At 46.3% G+C, this 24629-nt stretch overlaps 1 protein-coding gene across 4 annotated transcripts in view; it reads left to right on the forward strand.

Annotated features, from left to right (window-relative positions):
• The window catches only part of SHANK2 (SH3 and multiple ankyrin repeat domains 2), a 976209-nt gene that overhangs the window by 690205 nt on the left and 261375 nt on the right, over positions 1-24629 (forward strand). For all 4 annotated transcript variants that reach the window (XM_082271109.1, XM_082271110.1, XM_082271111.1 and 1 more), the window contains exon 15: positions 24397-24479. In XM_082271109.1, the coding sequence (XP_082127235.1) occupies positions 24397-24479 (83 nt within the window). The remainder of the gene's footprint in view (positions 1-24396; positions 24480-24629) is intronic.

Raw genomic sequence — 24629 nt, forward strand, 5'->3', positions numbered from 1 at the left:
GGCATCCAGGGGGGCTCCACTTGACTATTTTTTCCCCTCATCAATTCTAAAGTGGAATGTATAGCCAGTGGCCCCTCTCACAGAGCGTATACAGTTTGATCCCATACATAACACGCTTGGGACTGTGGACAGCAATTCATTCTTTTTTGTAATGCCCATGTTAAGGGTTAGACTCAAAAAAGTTTTAAATTTGTAAGCCGTGATAGGTTTTCATTCGAATGGCCTTGCATGGTATCAATTTGGGTTGGCAGTGATGTACTGTAGGGCACAAACATTACTTTGGTCCACAAATCAAATTTTAGAGGTCTTCAGGGAAAAACTGTTAAAAAAAGTCAGGGGGACGTTGTTAATTTGGCTGTTTCCACCTGAATCCTGGGCTGGGCTGGGCAGTGAATGGGGGAATAACAGGTTCTGCTGAATCTGTTGGTAGCCAATTAGGTTTGTAAACACCTCTGAAAGGCTGCTATGGGCCTGTGCTCGAATGTTTGGTGGCTGTGGTTGAATTATGCTACTAGTGCTAGCCACCTCACCAGCTTGTACTAGACTGCTGGTGCTCGTCACTTCACAATGAAATACTGCAGTGCTAGTGTCTAAAAGGCAAGGATGCACTATGCTGCTGGTGCTTGCTAGATCACCAAAAAGTAGTGCAGCTCTAATACTTGTGCCTTGCTGCATCTAAGCATAATTATATGTTTCAAGCACTTCGGCAACATGGGGTCAGGTAGGCCTGATTTTAGCACAGACCTCTTCACCATCATCCAAACTAGCCGTCAGGGTGCAGCTCAGGGGCAGTTTATGAAATCCGTGGGCCTGTGTGCAAAATCATAAGCTGGGCCACATTTCTAAAAAAAATAATAATTGTCTTTCTAAAGTCCTACTTTGTTCTGTAGTCTCAGCGCTTAGCATTTAAAAGTACTAGATTGCATGCCCTTACCTTATAACGTCTGTATACATTTGGAAAATGTTGTCCGACCTTTTTCTTGTCTTTTTACTTAATAAAAACATTGAACATGGAAAAAAAACAAAAAAAATTGCAGCATGGTTAGTGCACTGTGGCAAAGAGTGGGCGTGGTTTTAATTGTAAGGGTGCTGATATGGACTAAAGTACAAGCGGAAGGCAGCGCATGAACCACAACGGGATGCAATGGATAAGGAAGTCAGGTGAACACCCAGTATAGAAAGGGTTAACAGTTTATTGGTATTGATAACCGAAAAACAAAGTACATAAAATGCTTACATCCCCCTGGGCTGGAGTGGACAAGGGCACCTGGCAGCAAGCAACACGAGTGAGAGGAGGTCAGTCTCCCAGGACTGCTGAGCAGTGTGTGCACTAAGCCGGAAACCAGCCGGCGCGAGGGTGAAAGGACTCTGCTGACTTGATAAAGCGCACAGCGCGAAACATGTGTAGTCATGGCAACCATATAGCTTGTGTTCCACCCTGGTTCCTGGGTCCTTTCATCCTCACGCCGGCTGGTTTCCGGCTTTGTGCGCACACTGCTCAGCAGTCCTGGGAGACTGACCTCCTCGCACTCGTGTTGCTTGCTGCCAGGTGCCCTTGTCCACTCCAGCCCAGGGGGATGTAAGCTAACTGACTCTGACACTATCTGATGTCACTAGTGATACTAATTCAGTGATCAGTGATAATACTATATGCTGTCACCGTACTAATGACACTGACTGGGTGATCAGGATGGCAATAAAAGGGTTAACTGTGTGCCTAACAACAAGTGTACTGTATGTGTGCTGATTTTACTCACTGACTGGCTGGCTTTCTCCCTGATTTCAGCTCTGAATGGTAAGTGAAATCAAGGAGAAGCAGCAGCAAGATCTGGTTTGTGTGCTTACTAACACACAGATCTCTGTGCTGTGGTTGGCCACAGACATCAGCAGATTCACAGCCAAAATAATTGCCTGTGAGCCTGCTGACAAACTGGTTGGATGCAGCACAAGAAGCATCCCGCCTGTATACTAGGAAGTTCCCCTGCGACATACTCATACAAAGTTACAAACAAAGCCACCAGCCAGCAGCATGTTAAACAGTTGGATGGCAGGTGGTGAATGAAATTGTCTGATCCTACCCACCAATTCACATAATTCGCGTAGGCTAGTGATGGCGAACCTTGGCACCCCAGATGTTTTGGAACTACATTTCCCATGATGCTCAACTACACTGCAGAGGGCATGAGCATCAAGGGAAATGTAATTCCAAAACATCTGGGGTGCCAAGGTTCGCCATTACTGGCCTAGGCAAATGACATGCACTGTCCTCCTTTTGCCTTCTGGGATGTGTGACATGTAGGTGGTTTATGAGATTGTCTAACCCTTCTCCCCGATGCTCATTGTTCACCTAGGCAAATTACATGCACTGTCCTCCCTTTGCCTCCTGGGATGTGTGACATGCAGGTGATTAATGAGATTGTCTAACCCTACCCCCTGATTCACATCATTCGCCTAGGTGAATAATATCCAATGTCCTGTCTTTGCCTCTTGGGATGTGTGACGTGCAAGTGGCTAATAAGATTGTCTAACCCTTCCCCCGATTCAAATAATTTGCCTAGGCCAGCGTTTCCCAATTGGTGTTGGGTTCCGCAAGAACAAAATTGGGGTTCCGCGCTGTGACGGCAGCCCGTAAATTTCAGCCTATTTTCAGGGTGCCCGAAAATTTCTGTTTTTGGCAACGGTGCCCATAAAGAAGATGGTTGTGGGGCTGACATCATAACGGCGCATGCGCCGTTCTGACGCCTGCCGGGCTCGGGAAAGCTTGTACCAGCTCAGCCAGGCGGGTGCATGCCCAGTTACGTAATGGCGCCACCTGGCACCATTTTCAAATCAAAGGCATTCGTTCTCGGTGGCGCCTCCAGAGGAGGACAGACATGAAGGTAGGAGTTATGGAAAGATGAAAATGGTGGAGGGTGAAGTGGTTGGAGGGATGTACAACAGAGGAATGGTTGAATGGATAGTTTAATGGAACGATGGTTGAATGGACAGATTAATGGAGGGATGGTTGAATGGACAGTTTGATGGAGGGATGGAGACGGGGTGATGGAGACGGGGTGATGGAGACGGAGAGTGAAGGAGGGATGGAGATGGGGTGATGGAGGGATGGAGACTGGGTGAAGGAGGGATGGAGACAGGGGGTGAAGGAGGGATGGAGACAGGGAGAAAGAGGGGTGGAGACGGGGAGAAAGAGGGGTGGAGACAGGGGCTGAAGGAGGCATGAGACAGGAAGTGAAGGAGGGATGGACTTGATGTAACTGCAGACATGCGAATATAATTGTCAACAATTAAACCAGATATAAAAAGAATTTGCCAGCAAAAGAGAACATTACATTCTGCTCATTGAAAGGTTTGCGCTGCGTTGCGCCGCGCTACTCTACGGCACACATGTTTTGGTTGGGGGGGTTCCAAATCTTTGCTATACCATGTCAAAGGGTTCCACGGGAAAAAAGATTGTCTAACCCCACCCCCCGCCCATTCACACCATTCGCCTAGGTCAGTGATGGCAAACCTTGGTACCCCAGATGTTTTGGAACTACGATTCCCATGATGCCCATGCACTCTGCAGTGTATTTGAGCATCATGGGAAATGTAGTTCCAAAACATCTGACCTAGGGGAATGATATGCACTGTCCTCTCTCTGCCTCCTGGCATGTGTGATGTGCAGGTGGTTAATGTGATTGTGTCTAACCCTTCCCCCCGATTTACATCATATTTTATTGGATGCAGGTGCTATTCGGCTTCTTGTATTTTTCAGCCAAAGATAGCTGGGCAGGAGGGTGTGGACCAGGCCCAGGTGATTTTTCTGATGACCACCTGAAATTCGTTCCATGTATGGCCAGCTTTAGATGCCACTGGTGTTGTGACTCTGGCCGGTCCACTTGGCTGAGAGGGGTGCAGGAGTAAATATATGTATACATATTTATTCAATCAATCATTTAATTGTCACAAGCTTTTTATTTCCCCTAAGGGGACTTATTCAAAATATTCTTATAAAAAGGATCTCTGAGTGCCAATTTAAAGCAGTCATCTACTTGCAATGACATAAATAGGCTTGCATTGGACAAGCGGTATCTTAAATCAGAAACATTTAATTGCATCTTATTAATATTTAATCACCTTTTTGAAATGTATTGTAACAGACCGGAAAAAACTCTTTATGTAAATAGATTGATGTGCTTGTGCACTGTGCATTTTATAGAGCTCGTCAGAGTCTGCTGCCCTTTGGCTTGTAACATTTTGTACCACCGCTTTGTCTGGCTGTGCAGACCAGTGGCGTCATTATGTTACTGCTCTCAGCCATACGTGACTTATCAAGCACACGTGCTGGAGAGCTGAGAGTATGGAAACCCTCAGAGACAGAGAATCCTGCCTAAGATTAGATGGATTCGGTATTGGGAAACAATATAGGAACATTTTTCGCTTGATGATTGTTCAAATTACAGTTCTGTTACACACATTGTGCATCATGCAACAGTGTGTTCAAGAGCCTTTACTCCTAGCTTTATTCTAGCAGCAACATGTTCTGCCTGTGTCTATAGGGATGCCATGTACAGAGTGACTGAAATAGCCATGGCACCAAAAACGTTAAAAAAGAAGAATACATAAAAAGCCATTCATAAAGTCCAAATCTAATTTCTGTGTCGTTCATTGACGGACACAGCTCCTGATTCTTCTTAACCATTGGGTTATACTGCCCCCTACAGGACTAGGACACTAGGCAGGAAAAAGCTTGACTACGCCTATGGACAGTCTCAGGGGGTATACACCCACTCTCAGCTATAGGCACTCAGTTTTTTTCTACCTAGTCAGGAGTAAAGACCTAGTTCTTTGCTGGGATCTCTGGTCCTGGCAATTTTTTCCTTTTAAATAGAATTTGTTTTTCAACTTTTTTTTATTTTCTTCCTGTGAGAACTACAATCAAGTGCCGGACTGGGCGACAAACTGGATTATATAGATCCTTATTGTTCCCCCCAGTCTGGCCAGTGAGCGCGTGCAGACCACAGCTCATGCTAGGTCAGCCACGACATAGCCTCACTGGACAGGGGCTGGCCTGCGAGTTAAATGTCTTGCCAGGACGCAGCAATTCTTCCTGGCCGACAGCACCCACGTTACGATGGAGCGGTGCCCACCCTGTTCCTGGTGTGGTAAGTAGCTGTCCCCCCACTACCCCTGGAGGGTTTTGGGGTGGACGTGGGCCCCTTCCTGGGATGGTCGGACCCCCGGGTTCCCTTCCCCCAGCCCCTCTATAATTTCGGTCACTTTCGGTCACTGTGGGTCCCCAAGGTGAGGTGATGAGCTGGCTTTGCCACATGCTCTTAAAGGGGGGGGGGGGGGTTGGCTGTAGTTGCTGACCGTTTTTTCCTGGGTGCACAATGGGGGGGGGTGGTCCCTGCCACTTGGGGGTTGGTGACTAGGACAAGGACGTCCTCTGGGCTCCCTGCGGCTGTTGTTGGGCTGGGGAAGCGGATGTTTTTACCATCAGCGGGTACGCACCTCATGCGGCCGTATCCGGCCAAAAATGTAGGCCGCGGCTTTGCTGCCTTTTTGTCGGAATCTATGCGAGGCGGCCCCTGTGAGGATGGCTGAAGCTACTGCCTCCCGTTTGGGCATTCAGCTCAGCTGAGGCTCGCGTCCTGGCGGCCCCACCAAAATTTGAGCCCCAGCTTGCGGCCTGCTGGGCCATATGGGCAGCTTGGCACCTTCCTTAGACTGGGTGGCATTGTAGGGGCGCTTCATTTTTATTGACAGTCTTGCCGCTATTATTGTGTGGGGCACCTGCCTTGTTTTAGCGAGGGTACCCTGCCTGCGCGTTCCGCGTCACTGCGAGCGGCCCCCTTTTAACGGGGCTATGTCCTATTATGTCTGCTATGAAGGGTTTGGAGGGCGACCCCCTTGTTTTTTACAGTGTCCAATAGGTGGTCTATTTGTGGACCCTTGGCCGGTGTCTCCTTTGCTGGATTGCAGTTAGTGGCCTCCCCTGATTGTTATGTTTTCGGTGGATCAAACAACAAAGGGACTTCCAGCGCTAACTGGGATATCTCTCACTCTCAGGAATGAATAAAGTCAAATTACCGTGTGGTGCTGCTGCTAATTAATGCTGATTCAGCATAAGTCAGTGAATGGGGGGGGGGAGGGGCAGCAGCGCTATCCCACGGTACATAGTCTACAATGTAACTCAGGCAGGCTTGATGGAAAACCTTGAAAAGTTTATTTATAAAAATTATATATAGTGATGATTAAAACATAATAGAATGTATTCCAAACCAGATCTGTGGCGTTGCTGGGGGTCACAGGATGACCGAGCCGCTGGGTGAGCCGGAACTGTGTAGATGATCACAGCAGGGAACCAGGCATGAGGGAGAAGGATCTTATGTGCCAAAAGCAGACCGGACCAGCCGGTAAGGTGGCGTGGCTTCCTCCCACCCGATAGTGTGGCTGCTCGCACTGAAGAAGTGTAGACGTGCCGCGGAGCCGCCAACCAGAGGTATCCACAGCGGAGGCCGCTACTCGTAAGCGGCGTCAGCAAGCATCTGGACCTGGCCTGGAAAGCATCAGAGTTGCCGTGACGACATGTTTCGCACTGCTGTGCTTTGTCAAAACATGCGAAACATGTCACGGCAACTCTGATGCTTTCCAGGCCAGGTCCCGATGCTTGCTGACGCCGCTTACGAGTATTAGTTTGTGCCGCTGACCTTTGGTCTCACCCCGCACCTCGGGTCTTCACAGTAAATGTAGGCCCCGATGCTGGCATAGGTTGAGTCAGCAGGGGATCGCAGTACTGTCATACCTGGATGATCTTCTTTTGCAAGCGCAGTCCCTGACTGCTCTGATGGACTACTGGAGATTGCTCTGCAAACTCTGAGGGAGTTTGGTGGGATCCTGAACATTAAGGAGTCTGCTTTTGTTCTGTCCACAAAAAATGGCCTAACTGGGTCTGACTCTGGCCTTAGCCAGAGTGCTTCTACCTCGGGAAAAACTCCAGATATTGCAGGAGGCAATTCGGCTTCTCTTGTTCAGCAGACGGGCTTGCATGCGCGTGCTGCACCTGACGGTGTCCACCTTCAAGGAGGTCTGTTTGCACTGCTCCACACAAGATCTCTGCTAAAGAGATTCTGGTGAAATGGGTCAAGGATCTGCAGTTTCTAGAGGTGGCTTTGCTCATTGGCACTTTGACAGGGAAAATCCTTCTCCTCCTGTACTGGACGGTTGTCCTCACAGATGCCAGCCTGTCCGGGTGGGGAGGCTTCCTCAGCACAGACATATTCAGGGGTTCTGGACTCTGGCAGAGCCCAGACTGCCGATTTGGTGTACTGGAACTCCAAGCGATCAGACTTTGTCTGGCTCATTGGACAATCGTCTTCAGGGGTGTCCAGTACGAATTTATTCGGACAATGCCATGACCATGGTCTAGGTCAATCACCAAGGAGGCACAAGAAGTATCCTGGCGGCTTAGTAAGTAGCCGGCATTCTAAAGTGGGCTGACTGATTCGTTCCAGCCCTCTATAACTTCTTTCACGACTCCTGTGCAGGATTCAGGCAGAAGGGATTGCGGTCATTCTAGTGGCTCCAGACTGGCCTCGCCGGTCTTGGCATGCTGATCTTGTACGGCTGGTCGCCGATGCACCTTGGAGAATTCCTCTTGGGGAGGATCTGGTGTCCCACAAACCAATTTTCCATCCTGCATTACAGTCGCTGGTTTTAAGGGCTTGGCTGGTGCTGAAGGGTGAAGGTTTGTTTGAATCTGTAATTCCTACACTGTTAAAAGCTAGGAAATCTACCTCTAGGAAGATCCACCATCATACATGGAAGACGTACATTGCGTGGTTTGAGTCTCTTGGGGTTCATCCTCGCTCCTTCTCGGTGGATCGGATCTTAACCTTCTTTCAACGGGGGGTTGAACAAAAATTGGCCTTGAGTACAATCAAGGGCCAGGTATCGGGTTTTGGCTGTTTTTTTCTCAACGACCTTTGGCCACACACTCCCTGGTGCGTACCTTTTCTTCAGGGTGTCCGACATTTGGTTCCTTCAGTGTGGGCTCCGTTGCCGCCCTGCCAAAGTCATGTGACTGGCCTCTCCTATCACGGAAACCTGCATTAAGCAGAGAAAACTCCATGACATACCGCAGACTCCACACCACAGCCAGCATTTTATTAATGGGCCATATACAGCTACAAGAAAAAGTATGTGAACCCTTTGGAATTATATGGATTTCTGCACAAATTGGTCATAAAATGTGATCTGATCATCATCTAAGTCACAACAATAGACAATCACAGTCTGCTTAAACTAATAACACACAAAGATTGAAATGTTGCCATGTTTTTATTGAACACACCATGTAAACATTCACAGTGCAGGTGGAAAAAGTATGTGAACCCTTGGATTTAATAACTGGTTGAACCTCCTTTGGCAGCAATAACTTCAACCAAATGTTTCCTGTTGTTGCAGATCAGACGTGCACAACGGTCAGGAGTAATTCTTGACCATTCCTCTTTAGAGAACTGTTTCAGTTCAGCAATATTCTTGGGATGTCTGGTGTCAATCGCTTTCTGGAGGTCATGCCACAGCATCTCAATCGGGTTGAGGTCAGGCTCTGACTGGGCAACTTCAGAAGGTGTATTTTCTTCTTTTTAAGCCATTCTGTTGTTGATTTACTTCTATGCTTTGGGTCATTGTCCTGTGGCAACACTGATCTTCTGTTGAGCTTCAGCTGGTAGACAGATGGCCTTAAGTTCTCCTGCAAAATGTCTTGGGAATTAATTTTTCCTTCAATGATAGCAATCCGTCCAGGCCCTGACGCAGCAAAGCAGCCCCAAACCATGATGCCCCCACCACCATACTTCACAGTTGGGATGAGGTTTTGATGTTGGTGTGCTGTGCCTCTTTTTTTGCCACACATAGTGTTGTGTTTCTTCCAAACAACTCAACTTTGATTTCATCTGTCCACAGAATATTTTGCCAGTACTGCTGTGGAACATCCAGGTGCTCTTGTGCAAACTGTAAACGTGCAGCAATGTTTTGTTTGGACAGCTGTGGCTTCCTCTATGGTATCCTCCCATGAAATCCATTCTTGTTTAGTGTTTTACGTATTGTAGATTCGCTATCAGGGATATTAGCATTTGCCAGTGACTTTTGTAAGTCTTTAGCTGACACTCTAGGATTCTTCTTCACCCCATTGAGCAGTCTGCGCTGTGCTCTTGCAGTCATCTTTACAGGACGGCCACTCCTAGGGAGAGTAGCAGCAGCGCTGAACTTTCTCCATTTATAGACAATTTGTCTTACCATGGACTGATGAACAGCAAGGCTTTTGGAGATACTGTTATAACCCTTTCCAGCTTAATACAAGTCAACAATTCTTAATCGTAGGTCTTCTGAGAGCTCTTTTGTGCGAGGCATCATTCACATCAGGCAATGCTTCTTGTGAAAAGCAAACCCAGAACTGGTGTGTGTTTATTTTATAGGGCAGGGCAGCTGTAACCAACACCTCCAATCTCATCTCATTGATTGGACTCCAGTTGGCTGACATCTCACTCCAATTAGCTCTTGGAGATGTCATTAGTCTAGGGGTTCATATACTTTTCTCTATCGCTCATTGACAGACGTAGTCCTCGGTGATACAGCACCTTCGGGTTATGTTGCCTCCACAGGAGTAGGACTAGACAGGAAATAAAATGCTCTGGCCACACCCTAGGGGCAGTCCCAGAGGGTATATCCTCTCTCTCTCTCTGCCTCAGCAAATCAGTTTTTTTCTGTCTAGTCAGGAGTAAGGACCTAGATACCTTGCTGGGATCTTCGGTCCTGGCAGGATTTTTTTCTTAGAAAATAATTTTTTAAGACAGCTTTTTTTCTCCAGTGTTCCTGTGAGATCTTCAAGCAAGAAAGCTGAACTGGGCGACGGGCTGGATGTTGAGATCCAGTGGTCACCCCAGTTCAGCCTACGAGCGCGTGCAGGCCCTAGCTCCGCGCTGGGTCGGCCGCGACATAGTCCCACTGGACGGGGACTGACCCTGCGAGTTAAACGTCTCGCTGAAACGCCAAAGACCATGAGTCACGGCGCCCGTATTGGTCGACAGCCCTCCCACCCCGGTGGAGAGGGGTACTGTCAGGAGTTGGCGCCCGCCTGGTTCCGGTATGGTGAGTAGTATGTTCCCCCTTTCCCCCTGACGGGTCTTGTGGTGAACGCGGGCCCCTCTCTGTAATGGTAAGGATGGGTTCCCCTCTATCCTATAACATGTCACAGATCCCCCTAATGGAGTGTGATTTTTGTGTACAAGAAGCCAGGAGGCTTGGTTTGGGAGCTGACAATCTAATTGTAAAGATGTGTAAATGATTGTAGTCAGTGGCAGTACTAGAACTTTACTGTGATAGTATAAGGTATCCTACCTGTCAGTAGCCACAGGGCGATGTCTATACATGTATACTGCATTCCAGATCATTCCTCCAGCTAAGCAGCGGACCGCATATGGCCCGCTAGGGTCCGGTACCTCCGACCACGCTGACCACCATGAGGGTGAAGGGTTGTGAGGCCGAGATCCTTCTGCAGACATGCCGCTATTCTGTGCAGGCCGCCGCCATTGTCTGGTAGATCGCACGAGGCCGCCATTTTGGTGTAGCCTCGTGTCTCCAGCATGGGGGCGGCCATGTTTGAGGTGACTCAAACACCTCATGGAGCCAGGGGGAGGAGCCGGCAGGCGTGTTAAGGGGCGGAGCCGCCTCTTTTATCCAGGAAATAGGGCCAAAGACTTCCTGTCTGTAACAAGACAAGCACTGAGCAAGCTGATGAAAACTTCTGTGCATCAGGGATGAGCCTTGGGGTCTGTCTCTCTCTCTGTGGGGTCCAAAAAGGCAGGTAACACTGAGGGGCGCTGTTGCGACTAGGGGACACAAAAAAAAAAAAATTTTTTTTTTACTTTGTCATTTTTTGTCGCTGGCAAGTGTCTTGTATAATCATTGACCCTGCCGCATAGGTATCCCCACCTGATCCCCTCAAGGTGGCCGCAGGACCCTCCAGTACCCCACTTGTTTTTAATGCATTATCGGCAATTTTGGAGTCTTTGGTATCCCGGGTGGAGGTGGCCTGTCAGGGACGGGGGTCAAGTAGCGAGACTGAGATTCCTTTTTGGTACTTGTTAGCCTACCAAAAGGGCGAAGGATTTTCCTTTACCCAAATGGGGTCGTTTTGAAAACGAACCCCTGTTATTTCCAAACGCATGGCTAGGTGCTATCCGTTTGAGGAATTCCTCTTTATAGGATAGACGGTACCACCTGCTGTCTTGCCACAGACTGTTAGGATAAAAAGACCTCGTAACTAACGAGGACCTTCCTTTTCTGCTCATATAGAGTTGTTCGTTCCGCGAGGGCGGGCGATAAGGCGAAACCCTCCAAAGCCCCTTTAGAGGGGTTTCAAAGGGCGCTGGTCGGGTAAACAAAGAGTCCGGCTCAGCCAAGCCTGAAGAATATAGCCTGATGCACCCCTACCCATCTCTGGGGTGGGGGGGGGATGTCTTCACCGGTTTCTGGAGGACACAGGATCGAGTTTCGATCACTTCCACCGGTGCGATTCTGCCCTTCTAACATTGAACGGTTTCAGGGGTTCTATTCGAACCTATTCACAATGCCCAGGAAAGAGGGCAAGGTGCGTCCAAATCTGGACTTGGGAAGAAATAGAGTCCATCCGTACAGTGATGGCCTCCCTGCATAAAAGAGATTTCCTGGCGTCCATAGACATATAGGATGCCTATCTTTATATCCCCATCATCGCAGGACATCAGCGTTTTTTCGCTTTCCCAAAGATCATCCCTGGTTCCCACCAGGAGACTGAACTATCTGGGCCTAAAGCCCCGTACACACACGCAGATCGTCGTCATACAAACGTCGGCGGACGAAAGATCTGCCGATTGTATGCGTGTTAGTATGGTGCCTCCGACAGATGTCTGCACACAATCCGCGGACAAGAGTCTTTCTTGCAAACATGAAAATTTTTGTCTGCAGACACCAGAACGGACGATTGTCTGCCTGTCAGTACAGAAATCAGCCGACAGACCGCAGATTTGCAAGACTGGGCATGCTCAGAAAATAAAAAACACAGGGAAAGTTAACCATTACATGACATCACTTCTGCAGTCAGCTGAAGTCTGCGGACAAAATTCTTGTGCTGTCCTTGTGCTGTCTTTGCACTTTTCAACAGACACCGACATCCCGGGGAGAAAAGACAAACATTTGTATGACGACGATCTGCGTGTGTGTACGGGGCTTAAGGTTGGATACATCCTGGGCAAGAGAGTTTCTCCTTGCTGGGAAACTCCAGAAGGTTCAGTCAACGATTCGGATGTTGCTGTCCGTCAATTGGCTGGGACTGATGGTGGCCTTCTTAGAGGCAGTACCGTATACCCAGTCTCATACCCGAATTCTCCTGAAGGAGATTCTTTTTTAATGGAATCAGAATTCCGATTCCCTGGACAATCGGATCCGGTTGAGCGAGCGGACCAGGAAGTCTCCGATGCTCAACCAGGGGAAGTCATTTCTTTCGATAGTATCCAGATTACCAATAAGGGTATCGGAATTGAGAGCGATCAGATTTTGTCTGATTTACTGGATCGAGCAGCTCTAGAGCAGCCCGATTCGGATCCAATCGCATATGGCCTCTTCATCCAGAGGTTTTTTCCCTAGCTGTCCCTTCATTGGGACATCCCGGATGTGGATCTGTTGGCACCTTGGCCTAACAGGAAGGTGCGGAGGTTTGTAGCTCGCGCCACGATCCTCTAGCGGACGCAGCAGAAACGCTGATCGCCCCGTGGGGGCAGTATCAGCTACGGCATGCCTTCCATCCTCTCAAGTTGCGCTTCGCAGGATAGAGGTGGAGGGAATTCCAGTTATTCTGGAAATTCTGGATTGACCTCGTCAAGCCTGGTACGCCGACTTGGCGAGGCTAGTCGCGGACGCTCCTTGGAGACTTCCTCTCAGGGAGGATTTGCGGTCTCAGGGACCGATCTTCCATCTTGCTTTACAGTCGCTGGCTTAATGGCCTGGCCATTGAGACCCAGGTACTGAAGGACAAGGGAGTGTCAGCTTGTTATTCTTACCTCCAGTTAAAGCAAGGAAAGCGACTTCCAGCACATGGAAGTCTTATATTGCATGGTGTGAATCTATTGGATTTTCCCCACATACCTATTCGGTGACCCGAATTTTGGTCTGTCTGCAACAAGGGGTTGAGCAGAAACTATCCTTGAGCACGATCAAGGGTCAGGTTTTCGGCGTTAGCAATCTTCTTTCAAGAAACCTTTGGCTAATCATTCCATGGTGCGGAATTTCATCCAGGGAGTGCGACATCTGGCTCCGCCAGTGCGCGCACCCTTACCGCCTGGTATCTTAATTTAGTGTGGTCGGTTGTTCAGAAACTTCTCTTTGAAGATATTAGGGAGATTCCCTTGCTTACATTCCCAGAAGGTGGCCTTCTTGGTGGCCATTACTTCTCTACGCAGGGTGTCAGAACTGGCCGCATTATCCTGTCGTTCCCCAGATCTGGTGGTTCATAGGGATAAGGTGGTTCTTCTTCCGAATCCATCCTTCCTTCCTAAAGTGGTTTTCGTAAGACGGACTCACTTTTTGTGATCACGGATAGCCCTTGAAGGGGGTTGCCTGTGTCTGCTGCGACCATATCTACATGGATCAGTCAGACGGTGGTACAGGCTTATTCTATTAAGGGTCGGAATCCTCCGTTCCCTGTTAGGGCGCACTTCACTCGAGCGCTCAGTACTTCCTGGGCCTTTCGCCATCAGGCGTCAGTGGTCCAGGTATGTAAAGCGGCCACCTGGTCGTCGGTACATACCTTTACAAAATTTTATAAAATTGATGTGATGGCATCGGCGGATGCCTCATTTGGCCGCAAGGTTTTGCAGGCCGCAATTTGAGGAGACCGGTGGTCTACCTCGAGGGTTTTTTTCTGTTTGAAAATTTTTTTGTTGAGTCTCATCATTAAGGATGAGCATTGTAAACTTCTAGTTGGCACCGGTTGGGCCTTCTAGATTTGGATTTGATTTCCATTTTCCCACCCCTCATTTGTGATACTGCTCTGGGACTTCCCGAAGGTGCTGTATCACCGAGGACTACGTCTGTCAATGAGCGATAGAGAAAAATGGATTTTTGTAAAATCTTACCGTAAAATCCTTTTCTCTTAGCTCATTGACAGACGTAGTACCCGCCCCTCTGTTTTTTTGAGTTGGGTTGGGTTAAATTCTCTAAAGACTGCTTTTATGACATAACTGATTTGCTGAGGCAGAGAGAGAGAGAGGATATACCCTCTGGGACTGCCCCTAGGGTGTGGCCAGAGCATTTTATTTCCTGTCTAGTCCTACTCCTGTGGAGGCAACATAACCCGAAGGTGCTGTATCACCGAGGACTACGTCTGTCAATGAGCTAAGAGAAAAGGATTTTACGGTAAGATTTTACAAAAATCCATTTTTTCCACCTGCACTGTGAATGTTTACATGGTGTGTTCAATAAAAACATGCCAACATTTCATTATTTGTGTGTTATTAGTTTAAGCAGACTGTGATTGTCTATTGTTGTGACTTAGATGATGATCAGATCACATTTTATGACCAATTTGTGCAGCAATCCATATCATTCCAAAGGGTTCACATACTTTTTCTTGCAGCTGTAATGCAGGGCATGCTGTATATCAAAGAGCAGATAGTAGCAGATAGTAGTAACCACTCTCGTTATAAATGAACTCCATAATGTTGTGCATTTACTCATTACTTGATTTGTATGGCTTACACAGTAAGTTGAAGTTCAGTAACTCAAAATAAGCAATCAGAACTCACCTTTCAATGATCTAACTGCAGTAAGGTTTAGTTGTTATGGGATATTGCTCTCTACTCTGCTTTACTTTATCCAAGATGCCAGTTTGTCTTTTATTAATCTAAATTAGTGGTCTAAAAATTGTGGCCTGTGAGCTGGATGTGGCCCTTTGCTTGTCTTTTATCCGGGCTTCCGGGAACTATTTATTTTACTGATATGAAACACTATTTCTCCCACTGACACCCACAATGGGATAATTTTTCCCCCACTGACACCAACAATGGGATACTATTACTCCCACTGACACCAGAGATGGGGAACTAAGTCTCCTACTGACATCAACGATAGGGCACTACTTATCCCACTTAATCCAAAGATGGGGCACTGCTTCTCCAACTGACACCAATAATGGGGCACTATTCCTCCCACTGACACCAATGATGGGGCACTATTTCTCCCACTGACACCAATGATGGGGCACTATTCCTCCCACTGACACCAATGAGGGGGACTATTTCTCCCTCTAACACCAACAATGGGGCATTATTCTTTCCACTGATATGATGTCATTTTCTACTCCCACTAACCACCAAGCCTATGACATTGTTTGCTCCCACCAATGCCAGGGAATGTTCTACTCCCGCTGGCCACAGTCCGCCCCCTTAATGTTTGAAGGGCATTAAACTGGCCCTTTATTTCAAAAGTTTGGACACCCCTGATCTAAATGCTATATACTGTTTAAAGCAGGTCTAAACTCTCATGTCCTTTACTGTCAAATAAGCTGCTATCTTAGTCTACAGTGTAGTTTGATCTACAGTCATGATAGTGGTGCACATGTGACCAGTTATGACCCCAGCCATTTGATAGTTTGACAGTTCAGTTGAGAGCACAAGCAACTGTGACAGCTAATATTCATGGCATGCCTTAAATATAACATTTTTGGGAAACCGATAACTTGATGAACAGGTTGGATGCTATCACTTATTGCACACAATACATTCAGCCACATGTTAGGCTTCATTTATTACGGTGTCTTAAATATAAGCTATGTTTTACCAAGATCAACTATGAACATTTGAGGTATAATCTTTCCAGTATAAGCTAATTTATTAACATTCAGGAGAACATTCAGCTGAAGTCCACAGCAACCAATCCATATCTCTCTTTGAGGTAGTGTTTTTTTTCTCCAGCTCTCTTAAATGAGCAGCAAAGTGGAGGACGAACTTTTGCCATTTGGATACTGCCTGTCATTTGTCCATAGTCTGCTGGACATTAGGAAGGTGGGAATCGGGGATCTGGTTGCTAAAGGCAATAGATGATCCTTCCAGCCCTTTCAGATTATGCAGGAGCATAGTCTGAATGAAAAATGCAGTGCCTATAGCAACCAATCAGAATGCATTTTGTATATCTTTTCAGTGATGTGATTTCCAGTTGGTTGCTTTGAGTTATTGCACTTTGAGGCTTGCATTGGTTGCTGCATAAGTTGGTTTAATAAAATAGGTGTTGTGTCCATGGGCGTCCACAGAACTTTTTTCAGGGGGGGGGGGGGCATCATTATAAGGTCACCCATGCTCTGCCCCTTTTTTAAACAATGTCCTGAAGGGACGGGGCTTAATCACTTTCCTTTTTTTGTGTTAATGATTTTTCATTTCAGTAGTTTTTATTAAAGAGTTTCAGACATACAACAAGCCACCGTTCAATACAAGAATCAGAAATCAGAATCAGAAACAGAGGCACCAATCGAGGTCAGAGGGAACGCGCCGCAAGACCAGACACCCCCCCCCCACCCCAACCATCCCCCAGCAGGCCCCCACACCTACCCAGAGAATAGGCATCTAAAGAAGGTACTTCTCAGGTACATTGTTATGTGAAATAACAGCAATTTTCAAATATAAGGATATAAATGGTAAAATAAAAAGGATGAAACAAAATATTAAACCAGTACACTATCAACAGGACAGTCTAAACAAAGCCTCCTAAACATCAGTCATCATTCAAAAAACATTTTTCTATTACTAGCCGGATACAATCAAAATCAACTAGGATACAATTTTGATAATTAACACCACTGCTGATGAAATGTCGGGAGGGAATCTCGTGAGCAAGCAAAGAATTTTTCATAGGAATATATCTCCTTCACTCTGTTAATAACATCATAAACAGTAGGAATACGTGTAGATCTCCACGCTGCAGACACTGTCAATCTGGCCGCAGTAAGTATATGCGAGAGTACGCATCTAGGTTCCATCGGAATCTTACATATATCCAAATTTAACAACGCCAGAGCGGGTGACATGGGTATCTGAAGGCCCGTTACTAAAGCAATCAATGCATAAACTGCAATGCAGTAACTTTTTAAACGTTTACACTCCCAAAATAGGTGAAACAGGGTACCCCTGTCACCGCACTCCCTCCAACACAATTCCAAAACTGTCTTAAACATTTTCACCAATTTAGAGGGAGTGAGGTAACTTCGATTAAGTAGTTTAAGAGCCACTTCCCAATGATTAGTACAATGAGTAAACTGATAGTGGGATTTAATAGCTGCATACCAGTCTTTCAGCGAGTACACTGTCTTAAAGTCCCGTTCCCAATCCTGCATGGGTGTGGACTTAGTCGGGCAACTCGAGCCGTTCAATAGATAGTAGAACCATGACAGACCTTTAGGTTTAAGATATCCTGTGGAAAGATAATTCCACACTTCCTGCCATACTGAAATCTTCATATTCAGGGATTTAAGATGGTAGTGATGTAATCGGGCAAAAAAGAGAAAATTGGGAATTCAGGCGTGAGATAAAACCTGTGCATACATAAATGAGCATGGGATTAGGTAATGTGGAGTTTTTAATGAGGGCAGGAGATATTCATAGGAAGCTAACGTAAGTTCTTTAGTAACAAGAGGGACACCAGAAACTAGCTTCAGTGCGACAGTGCCCCCCATGCCGCCACCTTAGCTTGAATGGAAGGAATCTCAGGGTAGTAGAGTCTCCGTCCAGTCAGTGTCGCTAAAAGAAGGAAGGGGAGATCCCTATTCGACATTAATGTTTTTTCCAGTTGTACCCATAGTTTATCTGAATGAGGATCAAACCATTCTCTCATCTGGTCTAAAATAGCTGCTGAATAATATTTTTTTTAGGTTTGATATACATGCGCCCCCCTATCGATCTAGTTTTAGTAAGAGTAGTGTAGGGAATCTGCGGTACTTTCCCACCCCACAAAAATTTCCTAATTAGTTTGTCCATAATGCGGAAAAAGGATTCAGGCAATGAGATGGGGATTGTTCCAAAATAATACAGAATTTTCAGAAGAACCGACATTTTTAAAGCTGCAGTTTTGCCTAGCCATAAAAGTTCGTACAAAGCAATACGGGACAAATCGTGTTTAACATTGGTTTGTGAAATGGAGAATGTGGATGACATAGGAGATACTAAATTGATTCCCAAGTATGGGAGAGAAGTTGTGGTCCACTGAAAGGGATGTTCCTTTTTTAACGCACTCAAGGTACCGGGGGACACTACTAATTGTAAGCATTGGGATTTAGTAACATTCGATTTATAATATGATAGTTTACCAAAATTAACCAAAACCTGTGCGAGTTTACGTAGTGAAGTTACTGGAGAGGTCAGGGTAAGGATGACATCATCAGCAAATAAACCTATCTTATGTTCTTTGCCGCCCACTCTTATGCCTGTGATAGAAGGGTCGCTCCTAATGGCCTCCGCCAGGGGTTCCATAACTAATGAAAAGATCAACGGAGATAAAGGACACCCCTGACGGGTGCCATTCGTGATAGCAAAGGTATCTGACATGGCATTGCACGTGTACACTCTCGCAGTTGGTATGGTATACAAGGCCAGAATAGCAGAGCAGACAGGACCCCGGAGACCAAACTTGTGAAGCGTAGCTCTAAGGTACCCCCAGTGAGCCCTATCAAACCCTATCAAACCCTTTTTCAGCGCCAAGTGTCAGGAACACCGAGGGCACCCCACGAGTCTCCGCCACCTTTAAATGTTTAACATTCTCCGAGTGCTGTCAGGAGCCTGCCTGCCCCTCACAAATCCAACCTGATCTGCCCACACCAACTGAGGAGTAATTTGCCCTAGTCTTTGGGCCAAGATTTTTGCGTATCATTTTAAGTCTGTATTTCAGAGAGAAATGGGGCAGAAATTCTGTGGCGCGTCTGGGGACTTGCCTGGTTTTGGCAATGCAACTATAATAGCTTGGATCATTTCTGCAGGGAAGAAGGAATTGTGTAAATGATTTTTAAAGGGCAAACGGCAGCATTTATTTTTAAAGCATTTGTTAACCTAAAAAAAAAAAAATTGATCCTGTTTCCTTAAAGCATGTTATACAGCACGGTGCTTTTGCTGTGTAATTTGACCCCTTCTATCACCTAAAATTCCTGGCTGATCCTGCCTGGCTATGTCCTCCCCTCTGTAAACTGACCACGGTATACCATGGCTGCTGAGCCCTGACACAGTGGTCAGTTTGCCTGCCTCCATCATCCCTCTCCCCCCTCTTTCCCTGCCTGTCTGCTCCTGTGTCAGTGTCCTTCCTGCTGCTGTAGTTTCATTTAAAGTTTCATATCCTGTCTACAGTCTGTTTAATAATCATGTGTGCCCCTGTGTCTGTGTTTTATAAAAATAAGCCATTATTTACAAGTTTTCAGAGCGCCAGTCGCCGCTCACGTGACCCGCTGCCTCTCTTCTCCTCCCCTCCTCCTCCCCTCCTGACTGACAATAGCTAGGAATCCTTGGCCCCACCCGCTGCAGGCAGCTGTCAGATAGGGAGAGGAGAGAGCCGACAGGTCACATGAGCGGTGCTCGGCGCTCTGAAAACTGGTAAAGAACGCCTTATTTTTTTTTAAAACACAGACCCAGGGGCACACAGGATTATTAAACAGACCAGACAGAATGGTATAAAGTGGCTTAACAACAACTTTAAAGGGGAAGTTGAGATTCCAGGGGGGGCGTCCCTGCCTGCGGGCGTGCATGGTAGTGTCTTCATCGCAACCAACAGTTCAAGAATTAAAGGAAACTAACCTAAAATTCAGTAACAAGGAAAGCTCATTTGTAGTCATGTAGGCTTGTATTCATGTTGGTTCTCTGTCACCATCACACAGTAACCAAAATGTCCCACTGACAACACTGTTTCCTGAGTCAGTGCTGCAAAGTCAGAGCCATTTCTGGACTTGTCACCATAAGTGTTGTCTTGAATCCAAGTGAAGTATGGATTTAAATAAAAAAAAACATTTATACTCACTCATGTGAATGGAGCATTGATCCCTGACTGCTTATAAGGCTGAGAACTGAGCGATCAAAGACCACTAATCAGTCTTTAGTGAGCAGAGAGCCAGTGACTGTCAGTCACCAGATCTTTGCTGTGCCCCCCCCCCCAGCGCTCAATGAAGCACTGGGCTGTGGAGGGGGTGGCTGTGGCGGGTTCAATCTCCCAGACGCTTGCTGAGAGGCTAACCCAGCTGCCGGTCCGGGCATCTGGGTGCATCCTGACTGCAAGTCTGGATCGATCCAGAGCCTGGACCGGCTGAGTGATGTCACAAACTGCATTTCAGTGTTCCCAGGAGAAGTGAAGCCAAAATTGCTTTGGCTATGCTTCTCCTTTAGGCTGGGTTCACATATATGCAAATTTGATGTGTTTTAGACCGCATCCAATTTATATAACACGCTAATGTGACTGGCTCTCAATGGAGCCGGATCACACATGTTCAGTGCGATTTTGAAAAGGGTCTTATGCGTTCTTGTGTCCGGTTTAAGTGTGAGTTCAGGGAAAAAAATCAGCCCTGAATCACACCTGAACCGGTGAACACAAACTCTACGGACTGCAACCCACAGCCGGACATGTGTGAACCCAGCCTTATGCACTTTCAGCAGCTGATTTGATCATTTACTTTGTATGCAACTTCATCATTTAATCCTTGCATATGTTCCAGTTTAGGCTGGTGCCATGACCCCTGCCCCAGGTTTCCTGCTTCGGGATGGCTCCTTTCTGTTCCAGCACCCTATGCAGCCACCCTTGCATGCAGGGAGGGGTAGAGTTGTGTCTACCTACACTGTGTGCATCAATAGAAACACAGAGCTCTATAGCCTAGCATTGCAAGACAGTGCCCTGCTACTCCCTCCTTCTCACCTACCTTCTCCAAAGTAAGACTTACTGGAGACGGTACTGTCCACTTTTAGCTCTTTTCTGTGAACCCTGGAAGTTCAGGGGAACAGAACTGAGAGAGCAGGGTCAGCAACACTGAAAGTTGTAAACTGCAAGTGCTGGGGTACGAAAATGTGACAATTAGTTTACAGGTGAATGATTGATTTTATAGTGCTCAATGTGTTAAAGGGTAACTCCACATTTGTGGGAAAAAAATAAAAAAGCAAACTAAAAAATAAATGAATATAGTGTATACACTTGCAACTAAAGTCATATTGTAATTGATTGTTAGTAACCACTTCTGGACCAGAAGATTTTCCCCCTTAATGACCAGGCCATTTTTTGCGATTTGGCACTGTTACTTTAACAGACAATTGCGCGGTTGTGCAACGCTGCACCCAAATAAAATTGATGTCCTTTTTTTCCCACAAATATTGCTTTCTTTTGGTGGTATTTGATCACCTGTGCGGAAAAAAAATAAAAAAATCTAACTTTAACATTTTAGGCCAATTTGTTTTCTGCTACATACTTTTGGTAAACAAAATTGCAATAAGCATATTTTGATTGGTTTGCGCAAAATTTATTGCGTCTACTAACTATGGGAAAGATTTATGTCATTTTTATTATTTTTTTTTTAATAGTAATGGCGGCATTTTATTTTTTTTTTCACGGGATTGCGACATTGGGGTGGACAGATCAGACCCCTAACTGACATGTTTGACACTTTTAGGAGGACCGCTGACATTACCACAGTAATCAGTGCTAGAAATATGCACTATTACTGTACTAATGACACTGGCAGGGAAGGGGTTACCATGGTGGGTGATCAAGGGTTCAAATGTGAGCCTAGGGGAGTGATTCTCACTGTATGGGGGCGGGGCTTGTGAAATGATCACAGAGACCTGTGATCCTACATAGAAGGATCACAAGCACTCTGTGATCATTTCAGAGAGAAGAATGGTCAGCTGTGTTCACAATAGCTGACTATTCTTCTCTCTCAGCGGGGAGCGATCGCGGGTGACAGGCGGCAATTAGAGCCGCCTGCCCAGTGCATCGGAGTCCCCGCTGACGAGTGGGGGCGCGCACTCACCCCCTAGCTGCAAGCGCGCGACCGACGTAGACCTACGTCGGTTCGCGCTGGATGGCCAGCCTGCCGCAGTAAATTGGCAGCGGACAGTCCGGAACTAGTTAAAAATGACATTTTCTTTTTAATCTGCAGAGCTGTAATTTTCTGTACAATGCAATGCAATATGGCTACTTGAATGCATTCTGTACACAGTGGGTGTACAGAATGTCTCCCCCCGCCCCCTCTCCCACCAGAAACATAATTTCTTGCTTGTATGATTGGCTCACTTTTTTACCCCGAAATCTGCCCTAGGATACAAGTCAGACTTCAGGCATCCCCTGCAACAAAAATTTCATTTTTGGTAAGATACTCCCAATAGGAAAACACGTCTAAAGGAATGGAGGCCCAGCAACTTTCCTCATTAGAGCCCTGCAGGTGCAGCCACTAAATGATAATTATAAAATCACTCCCATTAGATTCACTTGCGCAAGGACACAGACAAACACACAGCCTTTTCTTCAAAATACTAAAAGGTAGGAATCTGCAACAAAGTTTGTTAAAATCCCTGAAATGTACATACGTAGATCACCCCGAGGGGAATGTTTTTTTTCTCAGTGAAACTGGAGTTACTCTTTTAGCTAAGAAATGCTGAGGACTTAATACTACTTAGTTGTTAGTGCTACCTTCTTAAAGAGGGAATCTGTCATGGCAACATACCTGAGTGCTAGAGGCTGCCATTTTCTGACTCCCAGAAACAGGACTAGTTCCGGGGCAGCCATATTACTGTAATTGAAGCTATACTTGTATGGTTTTCCATAGAACCAACCCGGCTACTGGGAGCTAGGTAATTGCAGCCTCCAGCGATTGGATGTGAGCCTTAGGCTGGCCATACACCATACAATTTTCTTATTCAATTTCCTTTAGATTTACCTTCAACTATGTAGTGCAAGGGCCTGCCTGATTGCATACAAATTGAAAGTGTTCAGGTTTGAACTTCTATTATATGGTTTTGGTAAATCTAAAGGAAAGTTGAACAAGAAAATTGTATAGTGTATGGCCAACCTTAGCTTTAACAGACAGCGACCGTCCTAACAGGTCGCCATTACATAAATGGGGTCATATGAGGTGAAGAACATTTTTCATCAAAAGCCCAACCAAACCTGCCGCTGACTCCCAGGATGGAGCATCTCCTGCAGACAAAGCCTTTGGTTTCTTGAGATTTTGTTTAGAATTGCATGTGCCTTGGTTTATACCCTGAATGTCCCTTTGAGGTGGATGGTTGCAGCTGCCTCTCATTAAGCAAAAAGCTGCAGGGGATACTTTCTCCCCAGCCTCTGGCCAATCCTGTCACTGTCTGTCTAGTACTTTGATCACAGACAGTAGATCATGCACCCTCTACCAGTAGAACGCCTTTCCATGCAGGATTTGCACCTAGACCGTCTTGCATATGAGGGGTTAATTCTGCTGCTAGGGTGGCTTTAAAGTCATGTTTGATGGAAGCGAGACGATCTGAGACCTGTAAGACTCATGTCAGGCCAGTAATTGAGGTTTTGATTTTCGGACTATTACCGTGGCACGTGCCTGCCTCCTCCTGAGACTAGAGTCTGCCCTGAAACTACTGAGATGATGCAGTCTTCCTAATGCTGTGGAAATTTGCACTGGATGACGCGGAGCTACACGTTGCTGGCATTCTAGGCAGTCACGTGACCATGTGGGATCCTTGCAGCATGCAACATTCACCAGAGCTGAAAATGGGGTTTTGATGCAAAGCTCTGATTTTTATTTTTTTGTATTTTTTTTTCCCTGACTTAATGTGTGCCTTTAGCTGGCTCGGACAAGAAGCAGAGCAAAATCCTGGCAGCTTAATAATGCCACCTGATTCCTTTTCTGTTTGGCTGTGTGTTTTCATTTGGGAGAAGACCCTGGTGGATCTATAGCTTGCAGAGTTTTAAGGGATCCTTATTAAATGCACTTCTCTCTGGTAGTTTCATCTGGCACACAGCTGACATGATCGCTTGCTCCCCCAGCCATTTGTACATCGCAAGGATCATCATGTCGAGTGCCTACCTCTGTTTTCTGCAGTCTCTCCTCCTCCAGTCACATCTCTCGCATTCTGCCATGTAGTACTGATCCTGCCGGCTATTTGCTTTTTTTTTTTTTTTTTTTCTTTTGTTTTTTTTTTTATGTTTATTGTATTGATTTATTTTTAGCATCTTTTGATTTTTTTTAAATCTCTTTCATACTGGCACCTGCAATGCTGTGTGATTAATTGTGATCATGATAAACATGTATTCTCGAAGAGCAACTGCAGCCGTGATGACAAGGGGATGTAATAATGGTCGTTATGCTCGAAATTCTCCCAACAGTGACTGCATTATTGAAGAGAAGACTGTGGTCCTACAGAAAAAGGATAATGAAGGCTTTGGATTTGTTCTCCGAGGGGCAAAAGGTAAGCGGCTGTGCATGCCATCATCAGGTAATGTGTGTTGTGGTCTTTTTTTTTTATGTTCATGCCTAAAATTAAACAGGAATTATTCCTAATACTCTCAGTTGCTAGACAACACAGTTCTCCCCCTGCTTCGTCACTCCTTGTGATTGT

This window comes from Pelophylax lessonae (genome assembly GCF_965119305.1).
Source record: "Pelophylax lessonae genome assembly, chromosome: 10".
In the NCBI taxonomy this organism is placed as follows: Eukaryota; Metazoa; Chordata; class Amphibia; order Anura; family Ranidae; genus Pelophylax; species Pelophylax lessonae.